General features: G+C 34.8%; 1 protein-coding gene across 2 annotated transcripts; it reads left to right on the top strand.

The window, feature by feature from the left end:
- Positions 1-1,578: 1,578 nt before the first annotated feature.
- Positions 1,579-20,707, top strand: PYROXD1 (pyridine nucleotide-disulphide oxidoreductase domain 1). 2 transcript variants are annotated; one of them, XM_054591351.1, is made up of 12 exons: positions 1,579-1,741; positions 3,977-4,057; positions 6,574-6,693; positions 9,093-9,221; positions 11,178-11,251; positions 12,777-12,937; positions 13,613-13,713; positions 14,694-14,826; positions 16,253-16,365; positions 16,980-17,102; positions 19,399-19,536; positions 20,320-20,707. In XM_054591351.1, exons 1-12 carry the CDS (start codon positions 1,658-1,660, stop codon positions 20,566-20,568), a joined length of 1,506 nt encoding a protein of 501 aa, XP_054447326.1. In that variant the 5' UTR covers positions 1,579-1,657; the 3' UTR covers positions 20,569-20,707. The 2 variants fall into 2 exon arrangements, with proteins under 2 accessions (XP_054447326.1, XP_054447328.1); XM_054591353.1 differs by lacking the exon at positions 1,579-1,741 and adding an exon at positions 1,966-2,046.
- Positions 20,708-20,858: the final 151 nt, after the last annotated feature.

The raw sequence follows: 20,858 nt of genomic DNA, 5'->3' as shown, positions 1-20,858 counted from the left end.
TACAGCATCCATCTATGATAAAAGTGCTCAGCAAAGTGGGAATAAAGAGGGCATACCTCAACATAATAAAGGCCATATGTGAAAAACCTACAGCCAACCTCATACTCAACAGGCAAAAACTAAAACTTTCCCAATAAGATCAGGAACAAGACCAGGTTGTCCACTTCCACCACTTTTATTCAACATAGTGTTGGAAGTCCTAGCCACAGCGATCAGACAAGAAAACAAAATAAAAGCCATCCAAACTGGAAAGGAGGAAGTAAAACTGTCATTATTTGCAGATGGCATGACAGTATACATAGAAAACCCCATAGACTCCGCTTAAAAATGACTCAACCTAAAAAGTGAATTTGGCAAAACAGTGGGATACAAAGTCAATATTCGGAAAATCGAAGGCATTTTTGTATACCAGCAATAAAATACTGCAATCAGAAATCAGGGAAAAAATCCCATTTGCTATAGCAACAAGAAAAATAAAGTACCTAGGGATAAACTTAACCAAGGAGGTAAAAGACCTGTACCCAGAAAACTACACAGCACTGAAGAAATAAACTAAGGAAGATGCACAGAAGTGGAAACATATACTGTGTTCGTGGATTGGAAGGATTAACATCATCAAAATGTCCATACCACCCAAAGCAATTTATAGATTCAACACAATCCCTCCTAAAATACCAATCATGTAATTTCACAGATATAGAACAAACATTTCAAAAGTTTACATGGAACCATAAATGACCCTGAATAGCTGCAGCAATTTTGAGAAAGAAGAACAAGGTAGGAGGTATCACAATACCTGACATCAAACTATATTACAAGGCCAATGCAATCAAAACAGTCTGGTACTGGCATAAGAGCAGACACATAGATCAACGGAACAGAATAGAGAGCCCAGAAATAAACTCATGTCTCTATGGCCAAATAATATTCTACAGAGGGGGCAGAAGCATGAAGTGGAATAAAAATAGCCTTTTTGACAAATGGTGTTGGGAGAGCTGGACAACTACATGCAAAAAAATTGAAATTTGACAAAAAATTCAACTAAAACAAAGAGATCTCCTTGCAGTGCTTTACCTATATCCTGGAGTCTGAGGGACTGGGGAATGGGAACCTCATTCAGCTGAAGACAAGGAGTTGTGGCTAGCTAGATGTTCTGACAGCAAGAGATGTCAGGTTGATTTGATATAACTTCCAGAGTTTGCTGGAGGAAAGGGATAAGGGAGTTTCCTGTGACCCTAATAGGGGCCCTGTGTCATCTTAGTGTCTAATTTCCCACAGGATTTCAGAGCGAGAACAGCAAAGCAATTCATTTTAAGAACACTCTGCCTGTGAGAACACTGGTCTGTCTTTAGACAATTTACCAAGCCTCTTTTGGCGACCCATCTTCTGTATTTTTTGTTTTTTGTCTTCTCTTTATCAAATCTACGAGAAAAAAAACTACATTCAGATGTAATAACTATCACACAAAGCTCTCACTTCAAGGAGACGTAGCCTACGGCCAATAGGCGAACAGACTAAGTGTGAACTGCTGGGCACCCGTAGGTAGGATTCTCCGGATCAGACGCCGGAAGTGGCCGCCCAGGCGATTTTATTTCAGGGAGGTGGCAACCTCCCGGCTCCCCGGCAGTAGCCAGTAAACTATTGGAAATCTGAGAACATGGAGGCAGCGCGCCCCCCGGCGACGGCAGGGAAGTTCGTGGTGGTCGGCGGTGGCATCGCGGGTGTCACTTGTGTAGAGCAGGTAGGGGTGAGCGTGCGGCAGGCTTCGCTTCTTCCTCTACCCTGCAGGCGGAGGCGGAGGCGGAGGCGCTGGAGAGTCCCTCCCGCTCCCTCCCCTCCTTCTTAGAGGGTCCTCTTTAGACGCTTGTTTTTTTCCGCTTTCTTTATTGCTCCCAAACATTAGAGACTACGTGGCGGCCCTTGATGCTGTCAGTATCTCGCAGTCTTTGCGCCCTGAGGCACAAAGGAGGGGGCAAAACGAGGGGCGGGAGCATTGCTAGGGCCTGGTCCTAGTAACGTCAGAATAGACAGGAGGGCTTGTGACTGGTAAGTACTTGGTCAGAAAATTCAGCCACTTTTGTAATTAAATGATTGAACTCATCTTCTATATAGGTGCCAAGTCCTTGGTGCATTGTAACCCTTAATGACTTTCCTGTACTTTGAACTACCAAGATAGACGCTATTTCATCGCTAGTACTGTTTCATGAAACAACCAGCAAGGTATAGAATGTAGCTAGGAAATGCTTTTCTCCTTATAGTGAATAATCAGACCACATATACATATATTTATATTCCATAAAGGACTAAGTTATTCTTATATAAAGTAAACATAAGCAATCACTGAAGTCATCAGAAATGCAAGAAACTCAAGAATTTTTAAACTTTTTTAATCCTAATATATATTTTTCATTTATTCACCAAGTAAACACCTGTGACCCAGGCAGTGTACTTAGGGCTGATTAGTCAAATATAACAGCATGGTCCCTTCGTTTTAGGGACTCACAGCCTAGTGGAAGACACATGTAAATAAATCTTTTCACTAGTGTGTTTACTGTCTTAGGGATGCCTGCCGAGTTGGAAGGACGTGCATTAGGGAAAAGATATCCGACAGAGATCTATTTTGTCTCAGTGTAGAACAATGAGTAAAAGTTTACCACTTAAGACAAGAAAAGACAAACATTCTAAAGGCAAGTGAGGTACCTACCGTCTCAGGTCGAGAAACATGGCATCATGTAGGAGCAGCAAAGCTTATGGTGCTTGGGGGAGGTGCCCCCCAAGTTTAGCTTAGCACAGCTTAGCTTAGCTTAGCTTAGCTTAGCAAAGCTTAGCACATGGTGCTTGGGGGAGGTGCCCAGAGAGGAAGCCTGGAAGGTTGGCAGAGACCAGCTCATAAATGATCTTGTAAGTCATGTGAAGAATTTACCAGGAACTTAAAAAATAGTTACATGATTTTGAGCAATGGAGTAATGCGATCAAATGAAAAAGTTTGAAAGATGATTAGTTACAATATGTGGGACAGAGGCAGCTGGTTAATGTGAGACTGGAAGGACAATTTAAATGTGATTTTAGTAGTGTAAAGAAGTTTTGAGGGCCTGGTCTAGCAACAGAAACAGAAAGCAGAAGGGGAAATTACAGAATATACAAAAGAAAGGAAGATGGGAAGAATAAGGATAATGTCAAGTACTGTAGAAAGTTTAAATAAGATGGTACTAAAAAGAGTCTGGGTTTTAAGGATGTGTAGTTGAATTGAACATGCTCCATTTTAATAGGAGAGTAGGGACAGAAATAGAGATTGGTGGAGTTGAGGAACTGGAGCATGAGTTAGGCAAATGTTTTCGAGAACTGTAAAGTGAGAAGGAGAGAGGTTTGTAGATAGAAGAAAATGATCAAACAATAGCACGTTAAACTACCAGATTTTGTTAAGGCTAATATTAGAATGGCTTGGTCTTCCCAGAGAATATCTACTGGTTGGGCAAGGAAGAGGCAGGATAGGAGTGCCAAAGCACTTGGGAAAAGTGCTAAGACTCTAAATGCTTACTGTGAGGGTTTGCTGTAATTTCATTGTACTGAAGGCAAATGAAAATATTTTACAATTAAGAAAAGCGGCTTAACTGTTAATTAGGAAGATTGTTTCTCCTTACCCTCTGCATGTTAACTTTAAATTGGCATATAAAGTAGTTTAAGGAGATAAGGAATACCTCTTTATGTCACTTTTCTTGTTCAGATCTTTGTTAGTGTTTAGTGTGAATGTAGTGTTCATTTTAAACAATACCAGAGTTGGACGCTACTCATCACTACCCCCTAAATATGAGCAAGACTCAGGATAATAGAAACCTGTAGATGAGGAATGGTGACTCTTTAGTTTCCTAAGTTAATAACTTTATTAAAATTGCATTATCCCTATCTCAGCCTCTGTGCCGTATATACTATTACCTAAAGTTATTTATCATATTTTTTTCTTACTTTTAAAAATAAGTTGGCGATTCAGTTTCCATCAGAAGAGATTCTCCTGGTAACAGCTTCACCTCTTATTAAAGCAGTCACAAATTTCAAGCAGGTAAGAACTTTTGTATAACCTTCTTAGTACTTTTAAAAATTGAAATAACTTGCATGGCAGGTAGTGTAACTGCACTATTTTAATTGTTTTAAATGACAAATGTTCTGTTGATACTCTTTTAAAAGTTATTGCTCAAAGTTTAGAATTATTCAGATTGAATACCAAAAGCACCCAGAATGATTTTGCATTCCTAGTCTTCTATTTTTTTTTCTTCCCACTCTGAATTCTTTTCAGAAAATATTTTAAAATAAGGTTCTTTTGGGAAACATGCTATGAAATCTAAATATGAATGTAAATATATATGTGTATACTTTTATTATAAATGTGTATTTCAAGCCAGAAGTGCTTCTGAGCCAAGCTTACACTTGTAGATGATTAGTGTTTCAGATGTGTAATAAGCACTTCAGAACACATTGTAGGTTTCATGAATTTATATTACATATTACAGCATTATAGTAGGAGTCTAAGATGATTTTGTTCATAGTATAATAGAAGACTGGTCTCCAAACGTTTTTGATCCTGTACCTCACCTGTTAAAAAATTTCGAGTTCATATTCTAATATATGTATATATACAAGTATATTTATACATATATGAGTAAAAGGATGGACTAAATTGGGGCAACGTTAGAATGGTGAAAGTTTGAAGATGTCACTGAGGGATTTAATAACTTACTAAGATGTTATTTGCTCTTCTCACTCTATTGTCATTTGCGTTGATGTTAGAAAAACAGTGGTGGCTAAACTGTACTAGCAGTCATTGTATTCCACACAGTCAGTTAAAATATAGAAAAATAACAATAAAAAGATAATTTTATTAAAACTTGACTCTTAAGGACACATCTTGTTACTGTTCTGTATGATGAACTAAGATATGTGCATAAAGCACTCTGCGCACAGGAGTACAGTGTTACTTAAGGAAAAGCAGTTGTGCAGATGCTGATTTGCAAGATGAACTAGCTACTTACTATCATGGAACCATCAACTTGAAATAACAATTGACAAATTGTGGTCATTTATATACGGAAAATGAATGAAGTGCACCTGTCACTTCAAGGAAAACAACTGACAGTATTTGCTGGCATTGTGACAGAATTAGAGCTTTCAGGCAAAAATTGGAAATTTGGAAAATTCATTATTCAGTGTCCTCACAGTACCTAAAGGCATTTCTGATGAGATTGTTGGTGATAGTAATAAATGTGATATTTTGTATTGTATTACTATGAAATGTGTCGATAATTGGAAGATCTCCATAACATATTGAACCAATATTATCCACATGACAGTGTATGATATTACAAGATCCATTAAACTGTAGGATATACCAATGGATTTCACAATAACAGAGAATGAAAAATTTTTTCATATGGCTTCAAATTCTACATTGCATGTAAACTTAAGAAACTGTTACTTGTTGAGTTTTATTATCTGAAAGGGCTGCATATTTGTGTGAGGCCAGACAACATATTTTAACAGTTTGAATGCAGAAGTAGATATGCAGCTATCAATTCTGTTAAGCAAGACATTAAAGAAATTTACAAAAATGTAAACAGTGCCATCCTTCTCAGTTAATTTGTTTTGTTTTAGAAAAAAGTAGTTATTTTTCATTGAGTATATTATAATCTGTTTAACATGTATTGGATTTATTGTTGTTACTTTTGAGTGAATTGAATAATACTTAAACTTTTTCTCAGCTTTAATTTCGAATGCAGCAAATATTGCTAGGTATAAGTCAAACAAACAAAAGCCAGTTAGGGTACTCAATCATTTGTAAGAGTGTAAAGAGGTTATGAGACTAAGAAGTTTGAGAATTGTTAGGGCTATGTAGTAGGATTTCCATGCAGTGTACAAGGAGCAACTGAGGTCATATACAGCTGTGTGGTTCTTCTATAGGAGATTGGGTATAGAACTAGAGAAAGAAGGTAGTCTGATCTATGTTTGGGAGTTTTTAGGATAATTAATAAAGATAAGAGAGGAAGGAAATAAAGGGTTTGGGCAAAAGATGGAATGATCCACAGTAGAGTCTTAGCCAGATAGGAGGGAAAGTGAGTCCAAGAGGATGGCAGTGATTTTGGAAAATAGGAAAGAAGAGTCCAAAGACTAGATCACAATAAGGTTAGCTGAAATAAGTGAATAAGTGAAAAGAGAAAACTACAAGAATAAGGAAATAAATAAGCTGTTAGATAAACTACACAGAAGTAAGTAGGGTTAGCCTTCATGTTACAGGTGAGTAGCCCTCATTTTACAGGCCAGGAAACGAAGGCTTGGTGACCTGCCTGACTTGCCCAACAGTGGTAGTAGTAGCACTGGTATTTGAGTTTAAGTCTTAAAATGTGGAATCAAGCCCTCTTTCCACTGAGTGTCATGCAGTTGGCCAACTTTGTTTTATGAACATGAAATAAATAATGTATAAGAAGAAATGAATTATTTTTTAGTTAAAAATGAAAAATATTTAAATGCACATTCTCTTGAAAAATATTTTTAAATACATATTTTTACCTTTTTGACCTAATACAGGTTTCTAAAGTATTGGAGGAATTTAATGTTGAAGAACAACCAAGTACCATGTTAGAAAATCGCTTTCCCAACATTAAGGTTATAGAATCTGAAGTAAAGCAACTGAAGAGTGAAGAACATGTAAGAGAATTGTTTCCTTAATGACATTTTCCTGTTAAATCTTGATGAGTTTCCCCTGACTTCCTTTGACCCCATCTTGTGTCACCACCAAAGTCTCTTGCAAGTAAATTTTAGTGATACTGATTTCCATTATTAGAATAATTTATACTTTTTTGTGAGTTACGGAGATTGTTTAATTAGTTTAGTTTTGGCGTTTTAGGTTTTATATTTCAAACTATCATTAACGTTTTGTATAGTGTCCACTGCTTTGAGGGCACTACATTCAGTGCTGGGGCACAAGAATGTTGTCATAAGCTATAATACAAGGAGTCTGCTCTTGGGAGTGCTCTGTGTCATAGGGGATATAGACATGCATAAGTACAATCCTATGGACATTTGAAAAGCACCACGATTGAAATATCAAAGCTCTGATAGTAAATATTTAGGAAGACTTCGCAGATTGAGTAATATTTGAGCTGTGTTTTAAAATATAGGTGGGCCCTGACTGGTGTGGCTCTCAGTTGGTTGAGCATTGTCCTGCAAAGCAAAAAGTCACCAGTTCAGTTACCAGTCAGAGCTCATGCCAGTCTTGTGGGCCCAGTCCTCTGTTGGGGCACGTGCGAGAGGCAGTCGATCGATGTTTCTCTCACACATTGATGCTTCTCTCCCTCTCTTTCTCCCTCCCTTCCCATCTCTAAAAATAAATAAATAAATAAATATCTTTCAAAAATAAAATGCAGATGAATTAAGAGTTCTCCAGGTGGAGAAGGGCATTCCAGGAAGAGTAGATTGCACGTTCAAAGACCCAAAGAAAGGACAATGGGCATGTGGAACAGTGAGGTTGTCAGTGGGATAAGTCAAGGGCTTTTTATGTCATGCTAAGAAGTTGATATCATTATAGCATCAGTGGAGAAATAGTAGAGAGATTTTAATGGAGGCAGGGATGATTAAATAAATGTTCTTTTAGGAAGGTACATCTGACAGCAGTGTCAAGGATGAACTGGGGTGGAATGAGTGGCTAGTGGCCAACAACCAAATTAGGAGTTGGTTTCAATAGTCCAAATGATTTAAGGCCCAAACTAAGACAGTCTCAGGAATGAGATAGTCTCAGGGAAGGATGTTATCAGATGAATAACAGTATCCTCAAATCACCTTTAGGCAAGATGTGAAGTAGAGTTGTAGTGGTTTCTCTAAAACAGCTCTAATTTATGAATTCTTCATTAGGAGTAAAGCACCTACACACCACATTTGAAACACAAATAATTTGCCAGGAAAAAAATTTAGAAAAAGTACTGAGTTTTATGAGAAAATCTGAATCAAAAAACCAGAATAAGTTCTTAATACTTACAGTACTCATTGTGTGTGTGTGTGTGTGTGTGTAATTCATGTCAATTAGTTTGCAAATTGAAGTAGGCTTAAAAGTATACTAATGAATTGTGAGGGAACTTAGACTTTTGAATGAATTGGAGTGCCCCACCCTTACCATGTTTGATTATTGGTTTTATATATTTGATATGCAGCTAAAGAGTCAACATGGGTGACAAATGTCTCATTAGGTAGTGAGTGGTATGTTATGATTTGCCAAGTTTTATAATTCCAAACACGTCGCACAGATGTTAATCCCAGAACCATTCCAACAAAATGCAGCATCTCTCATATATATCTGCTTTCTAAATGCTACTACTTACCTGTAGATTTTCATTCAATATTAAGGAACAGGAACAATGGCTCTCTGATATGGTTTTGACTCATTGATGTTATTAAAAATTAATATAAATATCTTTAAAGGCAGTACATGTTAGGATTTAAGTTTTACATATTTGTCACTTAGGTTAAAATATCCCCTAAGAGAGTGTAGTCTGCCGGTAAAGTGACTGCTTTTTATACTTAAGAATATCAATACTTTTTTAGCACTTTTAATTTTTTTTAGATTAAGAAGACATATCATAACCTCTTCTACCACACACTACTTACTCCTCTATACACATAACAGAGATTAAGGTACTACACAGTTAGAATCACTAGATCTTCTTACAGTAACTTCCAGAGATCAGAAATTCAAAATTTCTAAAATGTTTAATTTTTAATCTGAGCTCAACATTTCTTTCCAAACATCATGAGGTTCCCTGAGTTTTATGCAAAGTTTTGTGTGAATATGCCTTTTCTTCCATTGGAGAAAGATTTTCATCAGAGTCTCAAAATAATTCATGGCCCTACAATGATTAACAATTACCAGACTGAAGAATACATTCTAATGCTTACTTAGCTTTGCATTTGCTATAACAAAGTATTGAGTGCCACCAAGAGGGTGACCTTAATATATTTCTTGCTTTTGTGTTTTTGAATGTTTAATTTAAAATGAAATTATACCCATGTATAAATGCTTCCCTTCTCCCCTTCATTGCTTTATGTTTTTACAGTGCATTTTAACAGAAGATGGCAATCAACATGTATATAAGAAACTCTGTCTGTGTGCTGGAGCCAAGCCAAAGTTGATATGTGAAGGAAATCCTTATGTATTAGGAATTCGCGATACAGACAGTGCTCAGGTGATACTTTATGTTGGGTTATGGGGAATAAACACAAAGATTTTTTTCTTAGGTGTCTTTTTCTACATTTGAATGAAAGTGTTCTACTTATAATGTTAATTCCTAAACTGTGGAAGCATAAGGGAGATTTTTTTGTTTCATGACCCACAAACCAGAAAGTAGTTATAATGTTCTATTACTGCCAATTTCACTTTGTTTTTAGTTGATAATTTATCTTATTTTCTATTCAAGCTGTTATAACACAGGTTCCTTCTATTATACAATGTCCCAAATTTAGTGACTCTGCTGAAAGGTAGAGCTTGCACTGAGCACACACTCCTTACTCTACTGTGATTGGGAGTGTGTAATTTGTAACCTAAATAATGCAATGATCTTTTCCCAAAAGGTAAATTGTATCCAAAACTTACTGAATTTACTCTTGAGCAAAGAAATTAATATTCAGAAGATCTTTGTGGTATAAAATCATGACAATCCTAAAACAGGAAAAGTTACTTGGTTTGTTGTTCTGCCCAAGAACAGTGACAACTATCCCAATAAGGGAAACTCTATCTATGGAACCTTATACACTTCCTTTGATAATTTATTTCAGGGTTTGTTTACCCTTATTGCTGAAAAGCTCTTCCTGGTTTCAAATCACAATACTCTGTCTTAAGCTCCTTGTTGTTCTGTCCCATGAGGTGATAACACTTATGTAACAATGTTTTATATTCTTGAAAATTGATAGTTTACTATCAGCCTATTCTTAATTAAGTACTTTGGAATTTAGAGAAAACTAGAACTTGATTATTTTCTTGTAAACAGTTTGTATTATCAAAGATAGCATTATAACTATGTTCCAGCAGGGCCCTCTACATATATAAATTCATTGAATCTTCATGATAATCCTGTGTGAGAGTCATTGTTCTCACTCTATAAAACAGGAAATTGAAATGGATTAATTTACCTATAGTAAGGTGATTATTAAGTTTATCAGATGTACAGTTTAAACTCATGGCCTTTGTTTCCATGTCCAGTGCTCTGGTATCTATTGCCTTCAGTGAAGTACAAACTACAATTAACTTCAGGGTTTTTTTTTTTTCTTGTAGAACTTTTAAGAAGTCAATTTCAATGGTTGTTTATTGAAAATTACAATAAATTTTGAGTTCAATTTAATAGAAATGGCAACAACACAGTAGGAGGAGGAATTCAGCTATTCAGCTGTCATCCTGAGGCAATGGTACTATTCTGTACTTTTGAAAGTCTCCTGAGAGTGACCATTGGCTCTTCTTAAGCTCTTTGTGATCTTCTTAGGGAGGGTGATGGTACCAATTAGCTGTCTTATACTGGTAATAACATCTTTTCAAATAAATGTTAGACATTATTATGTGCGTCCTATTCCTAATGGCTCTATCTACATCATCTTACTGATGCTTACAGAAACCTTGAGATAATAGTCACTTCTTATTTCCATTTGTAGTTGAATCTGAGGCACAGGAGGTTAAGCAACTTACTCATGGTCCCCCAGCAAGTGATTGCTAGAACCAGGGACTCTAGAATTTGTGCTCTTAACCACTGTGCTGTCTGCCTCTCATTCCTGCATGTTTTAAGTGCTGAGTGACAGCAGGGAGTATCAACTGAGGGATGGGAAGAAAATGAAGAACCCTGTATCTAGGATACAGATCAAAGTTGTTAGTAAACTGATTTGGTCAATTATTTGGGAATATAGTAAACTAAAGACAGTGCCTATTGCTGACATTCTGAAGTAGTACTCTAAATGTAATGACATAAAACAAGGAAAATCTGGAGATGTGTTCCTATAGAGACAGTTTAGGGTGAAACATAGAGGAGAATGTTTGTAATATTGATTGGAGGGTACAACCTAGCAGAGTAGGGAAGTGAGGTTTATTATCGGTGAAGCCTCTTGCTTCTGGTATTGCCCACTATACAAAACACTATGTCATTTTGTTTTTAATACAGGAATTTCAGAAACAGCTTACTAAAGCTAAAAGAATAATGATCATAGGAAATGGTGGTATTGCACTTGAGTTAGCGTAAGTATATATTTTTAAGAACTGCTCTGTGCTTCATGTGATTATTGGCACACCAGAAAAGATCTTGTTATCCTGAAAATCAAAGATAAATATAATTGTTTTTCATATATTTTCAAGAATGAAAATCCACTTAATTTTTTTAGCTTTCATAGACTTCACAGTTGCAAACATGTTATTATAAAACATGAGTTTAGGGAGTGCTTTAGGTCTCAAAGGGTCATCAACTGATGAGTGGCTAGATTTGACCCATATGTTTTATAAGCATCTACTATACTAAAAAACAATTTTGAGTGTGTACACCTTCAGAGATTTCTAGTCATAATCCCCATCACTTTTTATTGTTTATATCCATCCTGTTTCACTCAGTTATGTTACATGTTTGGTCCGTGAAATCCAGTTTCTGACTCCTGTTTCAGGATTTGTGGTGCTCCCAGCTTCTGGTTTTGAGAAGTTTGGGAAATGTGAACACATTATTAAATCTAAAATATCATCATCTTAAGATATTTCAAGTTAACAAAGTCACTGAAGAATATCCTGCTGTAGTCTGTAGAGCACCGATTTACTTTGTGATTTTATCTTCCAGTAAATGGCTGACATGGAATAGCCTAGATATTTTTCAGGCCAGAAAGTTGGGTTCAATTACAGAGGACAGATTTATGTTAAAATAAGGAAGCTGCTAAAGCCCTGTCTTTGCTCGACTTCATCCATTCCAACTCTCAGACTAGGATTTTGCCCCTCTTTTTTAGAGGATGATGAATCCCATTGGAAGCCTGTTAAGAATTCTTCAGTGGGCTGAGTACTAGGAATAGCAGTCATTATTGTAATTATGAAGTTTATGGTGTTGCACACAGAAATGCAGAGAAAAAACTAGACTATCAAAATCATACTGGACCAAAAATGGAAGAGGCACAGATTTATTGTAAGAGGGGCTTCAAATCCTTATGTACATGTGATAGGTTTTCTCCATCAGCTATTGCCAAAAGTAGAACTTAATACAATTCTTATTATTTGCAATGAAATGTTTTCTTACATTAAAAAATGTTCAGTCTCACAACATTTAATCCTGTTCCTTCTGTAATATGCTTGAGTACCTAAAGTATCTGTTACCAAAGAAATCAATTGTTCTTAGCATGGTAGCTGTGTACCATCCATTCATCCATTATTGATTACACTATAACCAGATAAAACATTTCTCACCCCTGGGAACCCTGTGGGACATTAAATAATAACTATGTTGTAGAAACTGAACACTTTGAAATATTTACTGAAATGTAACTTTACCTGATGTTCAGTATACAATATTTGTCACTTATCTGTTCTTTCAATAAACTGGTTAAATTTCTTCTATTATTTATTCTACTTTAACTCGTATCCTGAAAGACTGTTTTATTCTTCCTTATAATCATTCTTTGAGTTTGCCTTAAAATATTTATGTAGGCTTTAGGAGAGAGTTGTTATTTGCAGATACAAAGGTTTCTATTCAGACTTTTGAAATTGCTCTCTGTAACTTTAATATTCCTTTTAGGTATGAAATTGAAGGTTGTGAAGTAATTTGGGCCATAAAAGATAAAGCTATTGGGAATACTTTCTTTGATGCAGGAGCAGCTGAATTCTTGACCTCAAAGCTCATCGCTGAAAAACCAGAAACGAAAATTGCACATAAAAGAACCAGGTATACAATTGAAGGTAAATATAGCACTTGGCTCTTTAGTTCACATGTAAAAAAATATTTTTAACCATATAGAAAAAGACTGTAAGAAAATTTAGCAAAATATATTTGGGAGCTAGGAATGTAGGTAATATTTATCTCTATATCTTTATGTGACTTTTTAGATTTTCTACAATATATTTATGAAAAAATATGTATAATTAAAACTGGAAATTTAGAGTGAATTAAATAAGTCCATCTGCATCTTTGTAGACAGATGCTGCAGTTAAACAATACCTAAGGTAATTTTATGAAAAACAATGAGTTTAAAAATAAATACAGTTTTCTAGTTTAAAGATGTTTTTAACTTACAGCTTATCAAATTTAAGAATTTTGTAAGTTTTGAGTGTCCAAAAAAATTAACAAAATTTTCAAAATTTGATGGCTAAGTCTTACCCTTCATATTAACTAGTGTATAAAACATCCCAAAAATGCTGTGTTTATACTCAATACTTGATTAAAAGATTATTTTATAGCTCTGTTTCACAAAATAAAATAATAAAATGATTAATACAGATGACTTTGTTTAGTCATTCTGTATGTATTTATGTATAAGAATCATTATATTGCCTAAAAGCTTCAGAGCTCAAGCATAATTCTCTGCCTGGCAACTTTTATAACATTTGAATTTTGAATTGAATTTATCTCTTCAGGAAGGAAAAAGGAAGCAGGAACCAAAGCTAATGCTGGTAATATAGGCAGTGCCTTGGGACCTGATTGGCATGAAGGCTTGAATCTTAAAGGAACAAAAGAGGTATGTTTTCATATACTGATTAAACATGTCTAAATGCAATTTTAAATGTGGAAACCATTTTTTGAAGACTGGTAACAAATACGTAGTCAAAGAATTGCTAGCTCACGTTATTTAAAATCCATAGTGCTAAGAAAGCACATGGCTCACATACCTACCAAAAAAAGATGAATATTAAGTTCATCTAAAACTGACTCAGCCTTCTTTTTAACTCCCCAGGGATAGAGATCTCCATGCACAGACACACTGACTACACCTGTCCTATTTTAAATTAGTCTTTTTCTCAAAGGTCACTTGAGATGCATTAGAGTATTTTAAAGGTTAATAGATAGCTTCTAAATAAAATACACATTTACTATCTTAATTAGATAAGCAGAGGACTGGCTTTTACCCATTTTATATGCTAGATATTTTATTTTTAAAATAGTTGTTAAAAGGCTGTGATATTTAAATATTTTAAGAAGCATACATGCAGTCTTTATTACTGTGTATGATGTCTTTTCAGCCTTGGGTAGATTGAAGGGTTGGCTTCATGGTATGTGTAATTTTTTGATAGAAATTATGGAAAGTCATTTCTTCCTGTACCTTCTGGTCCTGAGGTTAATATTTTAAGGTTCTGGGATATAACAATAAGTTGGCATAGACCTACCCTCTAGAGGCATTTATAGTCTATAATGGTTGTAATTTTTAAAAAATATGCATATAACTATCAACAAGACTTATACTGAAAAGTAGACCCTTGGTGTGTTACCTGCCAATTTAACTACTAGATCTCTTTAGTACCAAATGAATTTTTGTTCACTCCTTTCACACACAGAAATTGACAGGCTTATTTTTGGTCATCCAATGTGTTTTCATTTATATTGTAAAAATTACCTTTTCTGTATGTTTCTCTAAGTATTTTATACATTTTTTCTTCATCATCAGTAACCCAAGTCATTCTTTCTGGAAGTATTCTGGTGACCAGTGTTTCTTTGTTTTAGTTTTCTCATAAGATTCACATTGAAACTATGTGTGAAGTTAAGAAAATCTACCTTCAGAAAGAATTTGGATTTTCTAAGAAGTCCTTGAATTTCCCAAGAGACTATAATGATCAGTCAGTTACAACTGATGAAGGTAAGTAATAAAATAAAAAGATAGTTAACCACTTATTTAAAAGGAAAGCAACTTAATCTTTATTGTTATATTTAAAAATAGCTTCAGATTTCCATATTAAATTTAATAAAACAATAATTTAATGTCATTTCCTTTTTACAGCTTTTTAAGTTTTCTAATAAATTAAATTACAGAGGGCTTTACCCATCTTGTTTTGACTGTCATAACCCTGTGAGTCAATCAGAGTATCTTGCAAATGAAAGCAAAACAAAACAACAAAAACTGCCCTGACTGATGTGGCTCAGCTGGTTGGGCATTGTTCCACAAAGCTTTGAAAGGAGGGCAGGTCGATTCCCAGTCAGGGCACACGCGTGGGTTTCAGGTTCCGTTCAGGTTCCGTCCCCAGTCAGGGTGCAAAGAGAAGCAACTGATTGATGTTTTTCTCTCCCTCTCTTTCTTCCTCCCTTCCCTCCTCTCTAAAAATAAGTAAAATCTTTGAAAAACGATAACAACAAAAGCTAAAAAAAAAACCCTGACACTCTCAACAGTGAAGTGTCTTACCCAAAATCAAACACTGAAAATCTGTAAGTCTGGAACTAAGACACGGACCTACTAATTTCTGTTCCACACTTCTGTGAGAATACTGTCATTTGAAGAAATAGATTCAGCCAAACCCAGTGTACAAGATATTCTAGTTCTGAATTCTTTGAATTTTTCCATAGGGAAAAAGAGAGTAAAGTTTGAATACGAACACTAAGGGAAAACATTGAAAAGTGAGTAACCTAGTAGTTTAACTACACTCTCAGTGGAGTATACTCTTACTAAGATTTTTAAAGAAATAATGCCTGGAGAGCATTACGCTAAGTTAAATAGGCGAGGGGGTGAAAGATAAGTACCATATGTTCTCACTTGTAAGTGGAACCTAATCAATAAAACAAATGAGCAGAATATAACTAGAGACTTGGAAATAAAGAACAAAATGACAGTGACCAGAGGGGAGGGGGAAGGGGAATAATGGTGGAAACAAGGGGAAAGGGCAAGCAAAGGAACACAAATAGAGGACTCACGGGCACAGACAATGGAGAGGGACTGACTGTGGGAGCAGGGAGGATGGAGCAAGGGGGAGCAGTGGGGGAAAGGAGGGACAGCTGTAACTGAACAACAATAAAAAATAAAAATATTTATGAAATGATTATGTATTTACACTTCATTAGAATTGTTTTTAAATTTGAAGGAAAAATCTTTAGAATGCCATAGTTTTGTACCCAAAACAAGGAGGTGGTGTTAATTACATTGAAAATTGTTTTAGCAAATGTGCCTTAGACAAATTATTAAGAAATGTTGTTTTAGTCATTTCCTGCGTTTTTCTTTGTTCTAGTCATTATAGTTACATAGTGCTATAGACTGTTGGTGATGATTAGAGTTTAAAAATTTTTTTTTGTTTAAGAAATATGGCCTGTATATGTGGAACTGACCAACGAAAAGATATATGGCTGTGATTTCATTGTCAGTGCTACAGGAGTTACACCAAATGTAGAACCTTTTCTCTGTGGCAACAATGTAAGGTGAAATTTTTTTGTCCCACTGTGCATATTTTGAAAGTATTAATTACTTACTAAGATCTGTAATTCTTAAGCATAAATAATTGTTCATTGCGTTTAGTACATAACTGTAACAGTATGACTTAGAATAATTGTTTATATTCATGCCTTGATTTATATTTTTTTTTACTGCTTAAAAGTTCTTAAGCAGTTAACATCCCAGTGTGTCATCATTAATATGATATAATGCGTAACTTATTTATCTAAATATTGATAAGAAACTGACACCACCTATCAATTCTTAAAAGTGATATATTGGAAAAACTGTTGTAATTTTTGCTTTTAAGCATTTAAAGCTTTCAAAAACTGAGCAATATTCTTGTATTATAAGTGAGTTGCATGGTTATTATTTTTGATGTTGAAATTCTAAGAATTTTAAGAGTTTTTGTCTTATTAGGAATTTGATTCCCTGGAAAATTCAGCCTAGTTGCCTAAAGTTTCCAGCTATTTTTCTCTTTCTCATTAAAGATCAATAAACCATGGTATAAAGTTTTTCAATTGTTTATTTACTTTAGAATGAAAATGTCACATTTCATTTTCTTATCGTGTGTGCTTATGAGGAATATTGTTTAGTTTGATCTAGGAGAAGATGGTGGCCTGAAAGTGGATGAGCACATGCACACATCCCTTCCTGATATCTATGCTGCAGGTGACATCTGCTCTGCATCCTGGCAGCCCAGCCCGTTCTGGCAGCAGGTAAGCCTCCGAGATTACGGAATCTTTATCAGAGATTCCATTTGAAAACAAGGAGTTGGCTACCAGCAAATCCAACTTTCTGGTTTTCCAACTTTTTTACTTTAAATAGGAAGCTATCGTTGAGTTTTTTGTGACATTAAAAAAAAAATAGACTCTTTCCCTTTGGTTAAGTTACAATTACAGTGATAGAATAGACTAAGATATCTTTTCATTTAAAAAGAGTATGGGCTGTTACTTTTTCATTCTCAGATACTTATCAGCACTGTTCTATGCAACCTTCTGTGATGATGGAAATGTTCTATATTTCTGCACTGTCCAGTCAGGTAGCCACTAGCCACATGTGTCTGTTGAGCACTTGAAATGTGGTTACTGTCACTGAGGAACTGAGTTTTATTTACTTTTTAATTAATTCAAATAGTTACATATGACTGGTTGCTACCATATGGTATAGGACAGCTTTAGATTTAAGAAGCAATAGTTACAGAGATTATAAGCCAATAGATAAAGCATTCCATTCCTGATGACCCTGTTCTGTCCCTGTGGGAATTACTACTGAAAAAAAGATATTCTTATAGTGAACAGCCTATCTCAGCCTTCAGCCAACAACTGCTTCCAGCTAGATTTAGACTTCCTCCCATGATCAGTGCTGCCTGCCTTCTAATGGTGGAGCAAAAATACTAGAGGATACTAAGACTATAGCTATAGGTGAGGTTGTCTTAGGAGTAGAGACATAGGTAGATATTAGAGGTAAAAGAGACAGTTGACATCTGTCTTGGTGAAAGACCAGCTCTACTGGTAGCAGTATTATTCAATCAGATTAACTATGGAGTATGAAGTAGTAGAAAAGCTAGAAGTTTTTCAGGTAGCAGCTTCATTATTTTGTGGGTGTTTTTTAATATACAGCAGAAATAACATCAATAATAAAACAGTGCTTTCAGCCTGTTTCTAAAATGCTTCAAACAGCTTGTTTTCAGCTTTCTTTACAGTCATCCTTGTCATTTATGTGGCATATCTGTCACAAACTCTCAATTGGAAACTGGAGTTTGTGGGATTTAAAAAAAAACAAAAAACATTTTAAACCCTCTAGGATAAGTTATATCTTCAATATGCATCATACTCTGGTATAGGAAAAAATATCCAAAATTAAACAGGTGTCTTTGTTCTAAGTAAATTCAGTAGATGCCATCTCTGAATTTGCAAAAGCAGTAACTACTAATAATTTGTTTTACATAGTCCCCATATGCAAACCTAAGGGACTTGGAAGCTGAAATACATCAATTAGAAGCCAGTTCAGCAGTGAAATACTGCAAGCCATGTCCTTTGGCCATTCCCTAGTTTTTTCTGCTCCCTTACCACAGACTGCCTCTTACTTCATTAAACCAAACTTATTTATAGGGAGAAGACTGAATATAAAGTATATATATAACTTCTATCAGAAATGCTTGACGCTTAAACCCATGATTGTATGTTATTTTTACACACAAAATGATAACATTAATTACACAAACACATGGGGTGTAAGGAAACTTATTGCTTATTATAGGCTAACCTATTTAATTTTCCCAAAAGCCATGGAGGAGGTGGTGTATATTTATGTTTCAAGTAAAGAAACTGAGGCTCAGAAAAGTTAAATATGTAGAAGAATTGATATGCAAATCTACTGACTTCGAAGGCCAATGCTCTATTACCCCAGGGAATCCCAAAACTTCGTAGCAATACAATGATAACAATATAGAAGAAATTAATACTGTTTTAGAGAAGAATCTTACATGACTTTGAAGAATTAGTTACTGAAATCTAATATACCTTGGGGCTGGGTACCAAGTAATATATCTGTCTGACCATTGAGGTTAAATTGCACGGTAGGTCTTTAAAAATGTTAAAAAATGAGAACTAGGAAAAGGAAAAATTTTTTTCATTGATAATTTGGCATCTCTATTAGTATTGATGAGAAATTTACTCTGAAGTGGAGACTGGATAAGTAAAACGTTAATTCCCACCTGTTGTGGCCTGAAATATTTTAGTAATTTTTAAGGGAAATTTTATTGAAACATAAAAGTTGGTGTCTTTTAATTTTAGAGTCAGTAATTTAGATAGAACTATCAAATACAAAAATCAGTTTGGTTAGTGTTGATTGGTGATTGCTTCTGTGGCAAAAATGATCCAACCAAACATCTAACCAATCTCAAGGACTGTCAAACACTGAACCCCTTTAAGGAACGTTACAAGGTTAAGGTGATAACATTTTTCAAGTAATGTAATGAAAAATTATCCTGCATAACACTTTTTATTTCAGATGAGGCTGTGGACCCAGGCTAGACAGATGGGATGGTATGCAGCGAAGTGCATGGCTGCAGCTAGTTTAGGAGACTCTATTGACATGGATTTCAGCTTCGAGCTTTTTGCTCATGTAACAAAGTTTTTTAACTATAAGGTAAGATAAGCAAATTAGTGTCTTTTTCTGCTCAATAGTCTCATAACTAAATATGCTCATCTAATCTTCTTACTTGAATGAAAGTTCGTATGGTTTTAATAATTTTACAAAAAAATGAAATGATTTCTCATTTCATGCAAATTAATACTTGGTATTATTGCCTCTTAATTCCTCATTATCTGTTAACCATTACCTACCTTCCCACTATACTATTTCATACTTTAGGGGGACTGTTCCCTGTTGGTGTATTTCTAATTTTTATATGGGATTCATTATATCTTTGTGAGGGGAACTAATAGCTAGCTATCATACTCAAGAATGAACCAAGTGATTTCCCAAACGTATTATATTAATCCACTTTACATTAGTCTGAGGCAAGTTTTTTGTTCCTATTTTACTGATAAGGAGAAATACTCACATATAAACACATACACAAGATTCAGGGAGAAAAAATAATTTGCCCACAAAAGATCTAACTCCGTTCCATGTTAAATCTTTAAGTCATGACTCCAGGCTAATGTAGTCCATATCCTACATATTTGTCTATTCACTAGGTATTTTTAATGTTCATATAGATTGTATGATAGTATCATCTATAGGATAAATGTATACCATCGAAATATTTTCTTTGGAACCCACCCTAGTGACACGTTTAGCTATAAAATTTTGTGAATAGATTTCTCTGCTGACCATTCCAACATAATACAAAATAACTGCCTATTATATTTCCTTTTTGGCATTCATTAAAGTAACTTTTTTGTCTTTATATACACACACACACAGGTTGTATTGCTGGGAAAATACAATGCACAGAGCTTGGGTTCAGATCATGAATTAATGCTGAGATGTACCAAAGGACAAGAATATATCAAAGTCGTCATGCAGAATGGACGAATGATGGGAGCTGTCCTAATTGGTGAAACTGATTTAGAAGAAACATTTGAAAACTTAATATTAAACCAGATGAACCTTTCATCATATGGAGAAGATCTACTAGATCCCAATATTGATATAGAAGATTATTTTGACTAAAAAAGGGAATTTCAAAAACCAGATAAAGATTCAATAAGACAAAATGTCAAGTCAATAAAGTAAGTGACTGCACTGATTTAATGATGACCACACTGAAGTTGAAAATACAGAAGTGATAATGATTTTAGTGGAAAAAGTATTTAAAAATAAAATTCTAAAGATTAAATCAATTCAGATAACATTTATATTTTTGTCTAACACAAAACTGATGATTTATGTGAGAATTTTCAAGTTATTCATTTTTGTGTTTTAACCTGAGATGCACTGGGATTTATATTGGAACAAATTTA

This window comes from Pteronotus mesoamericanus, unplaced genomic scaffold, assembly GCF_021234165.1.
Source record: "Pteronotus mesoamericanus isolate MK-2021 breed Mesoamerican mustached bat unplaced genomic scaffold, CSHL_Meso_final scaffold_21, whole genome shotgun sequence".
Taxonomy (NCBI): Eukaryota; Metazoa; Chordata; class Mammalia; order Chiroptera; family Mormoopidae; genus Pteronotus; species Pteronotus mesoamericanus.
Note: the sequence above shows the minus strand (reverse complement) of the source record. Positions and strands in the feature narration are given on the sequence as shown.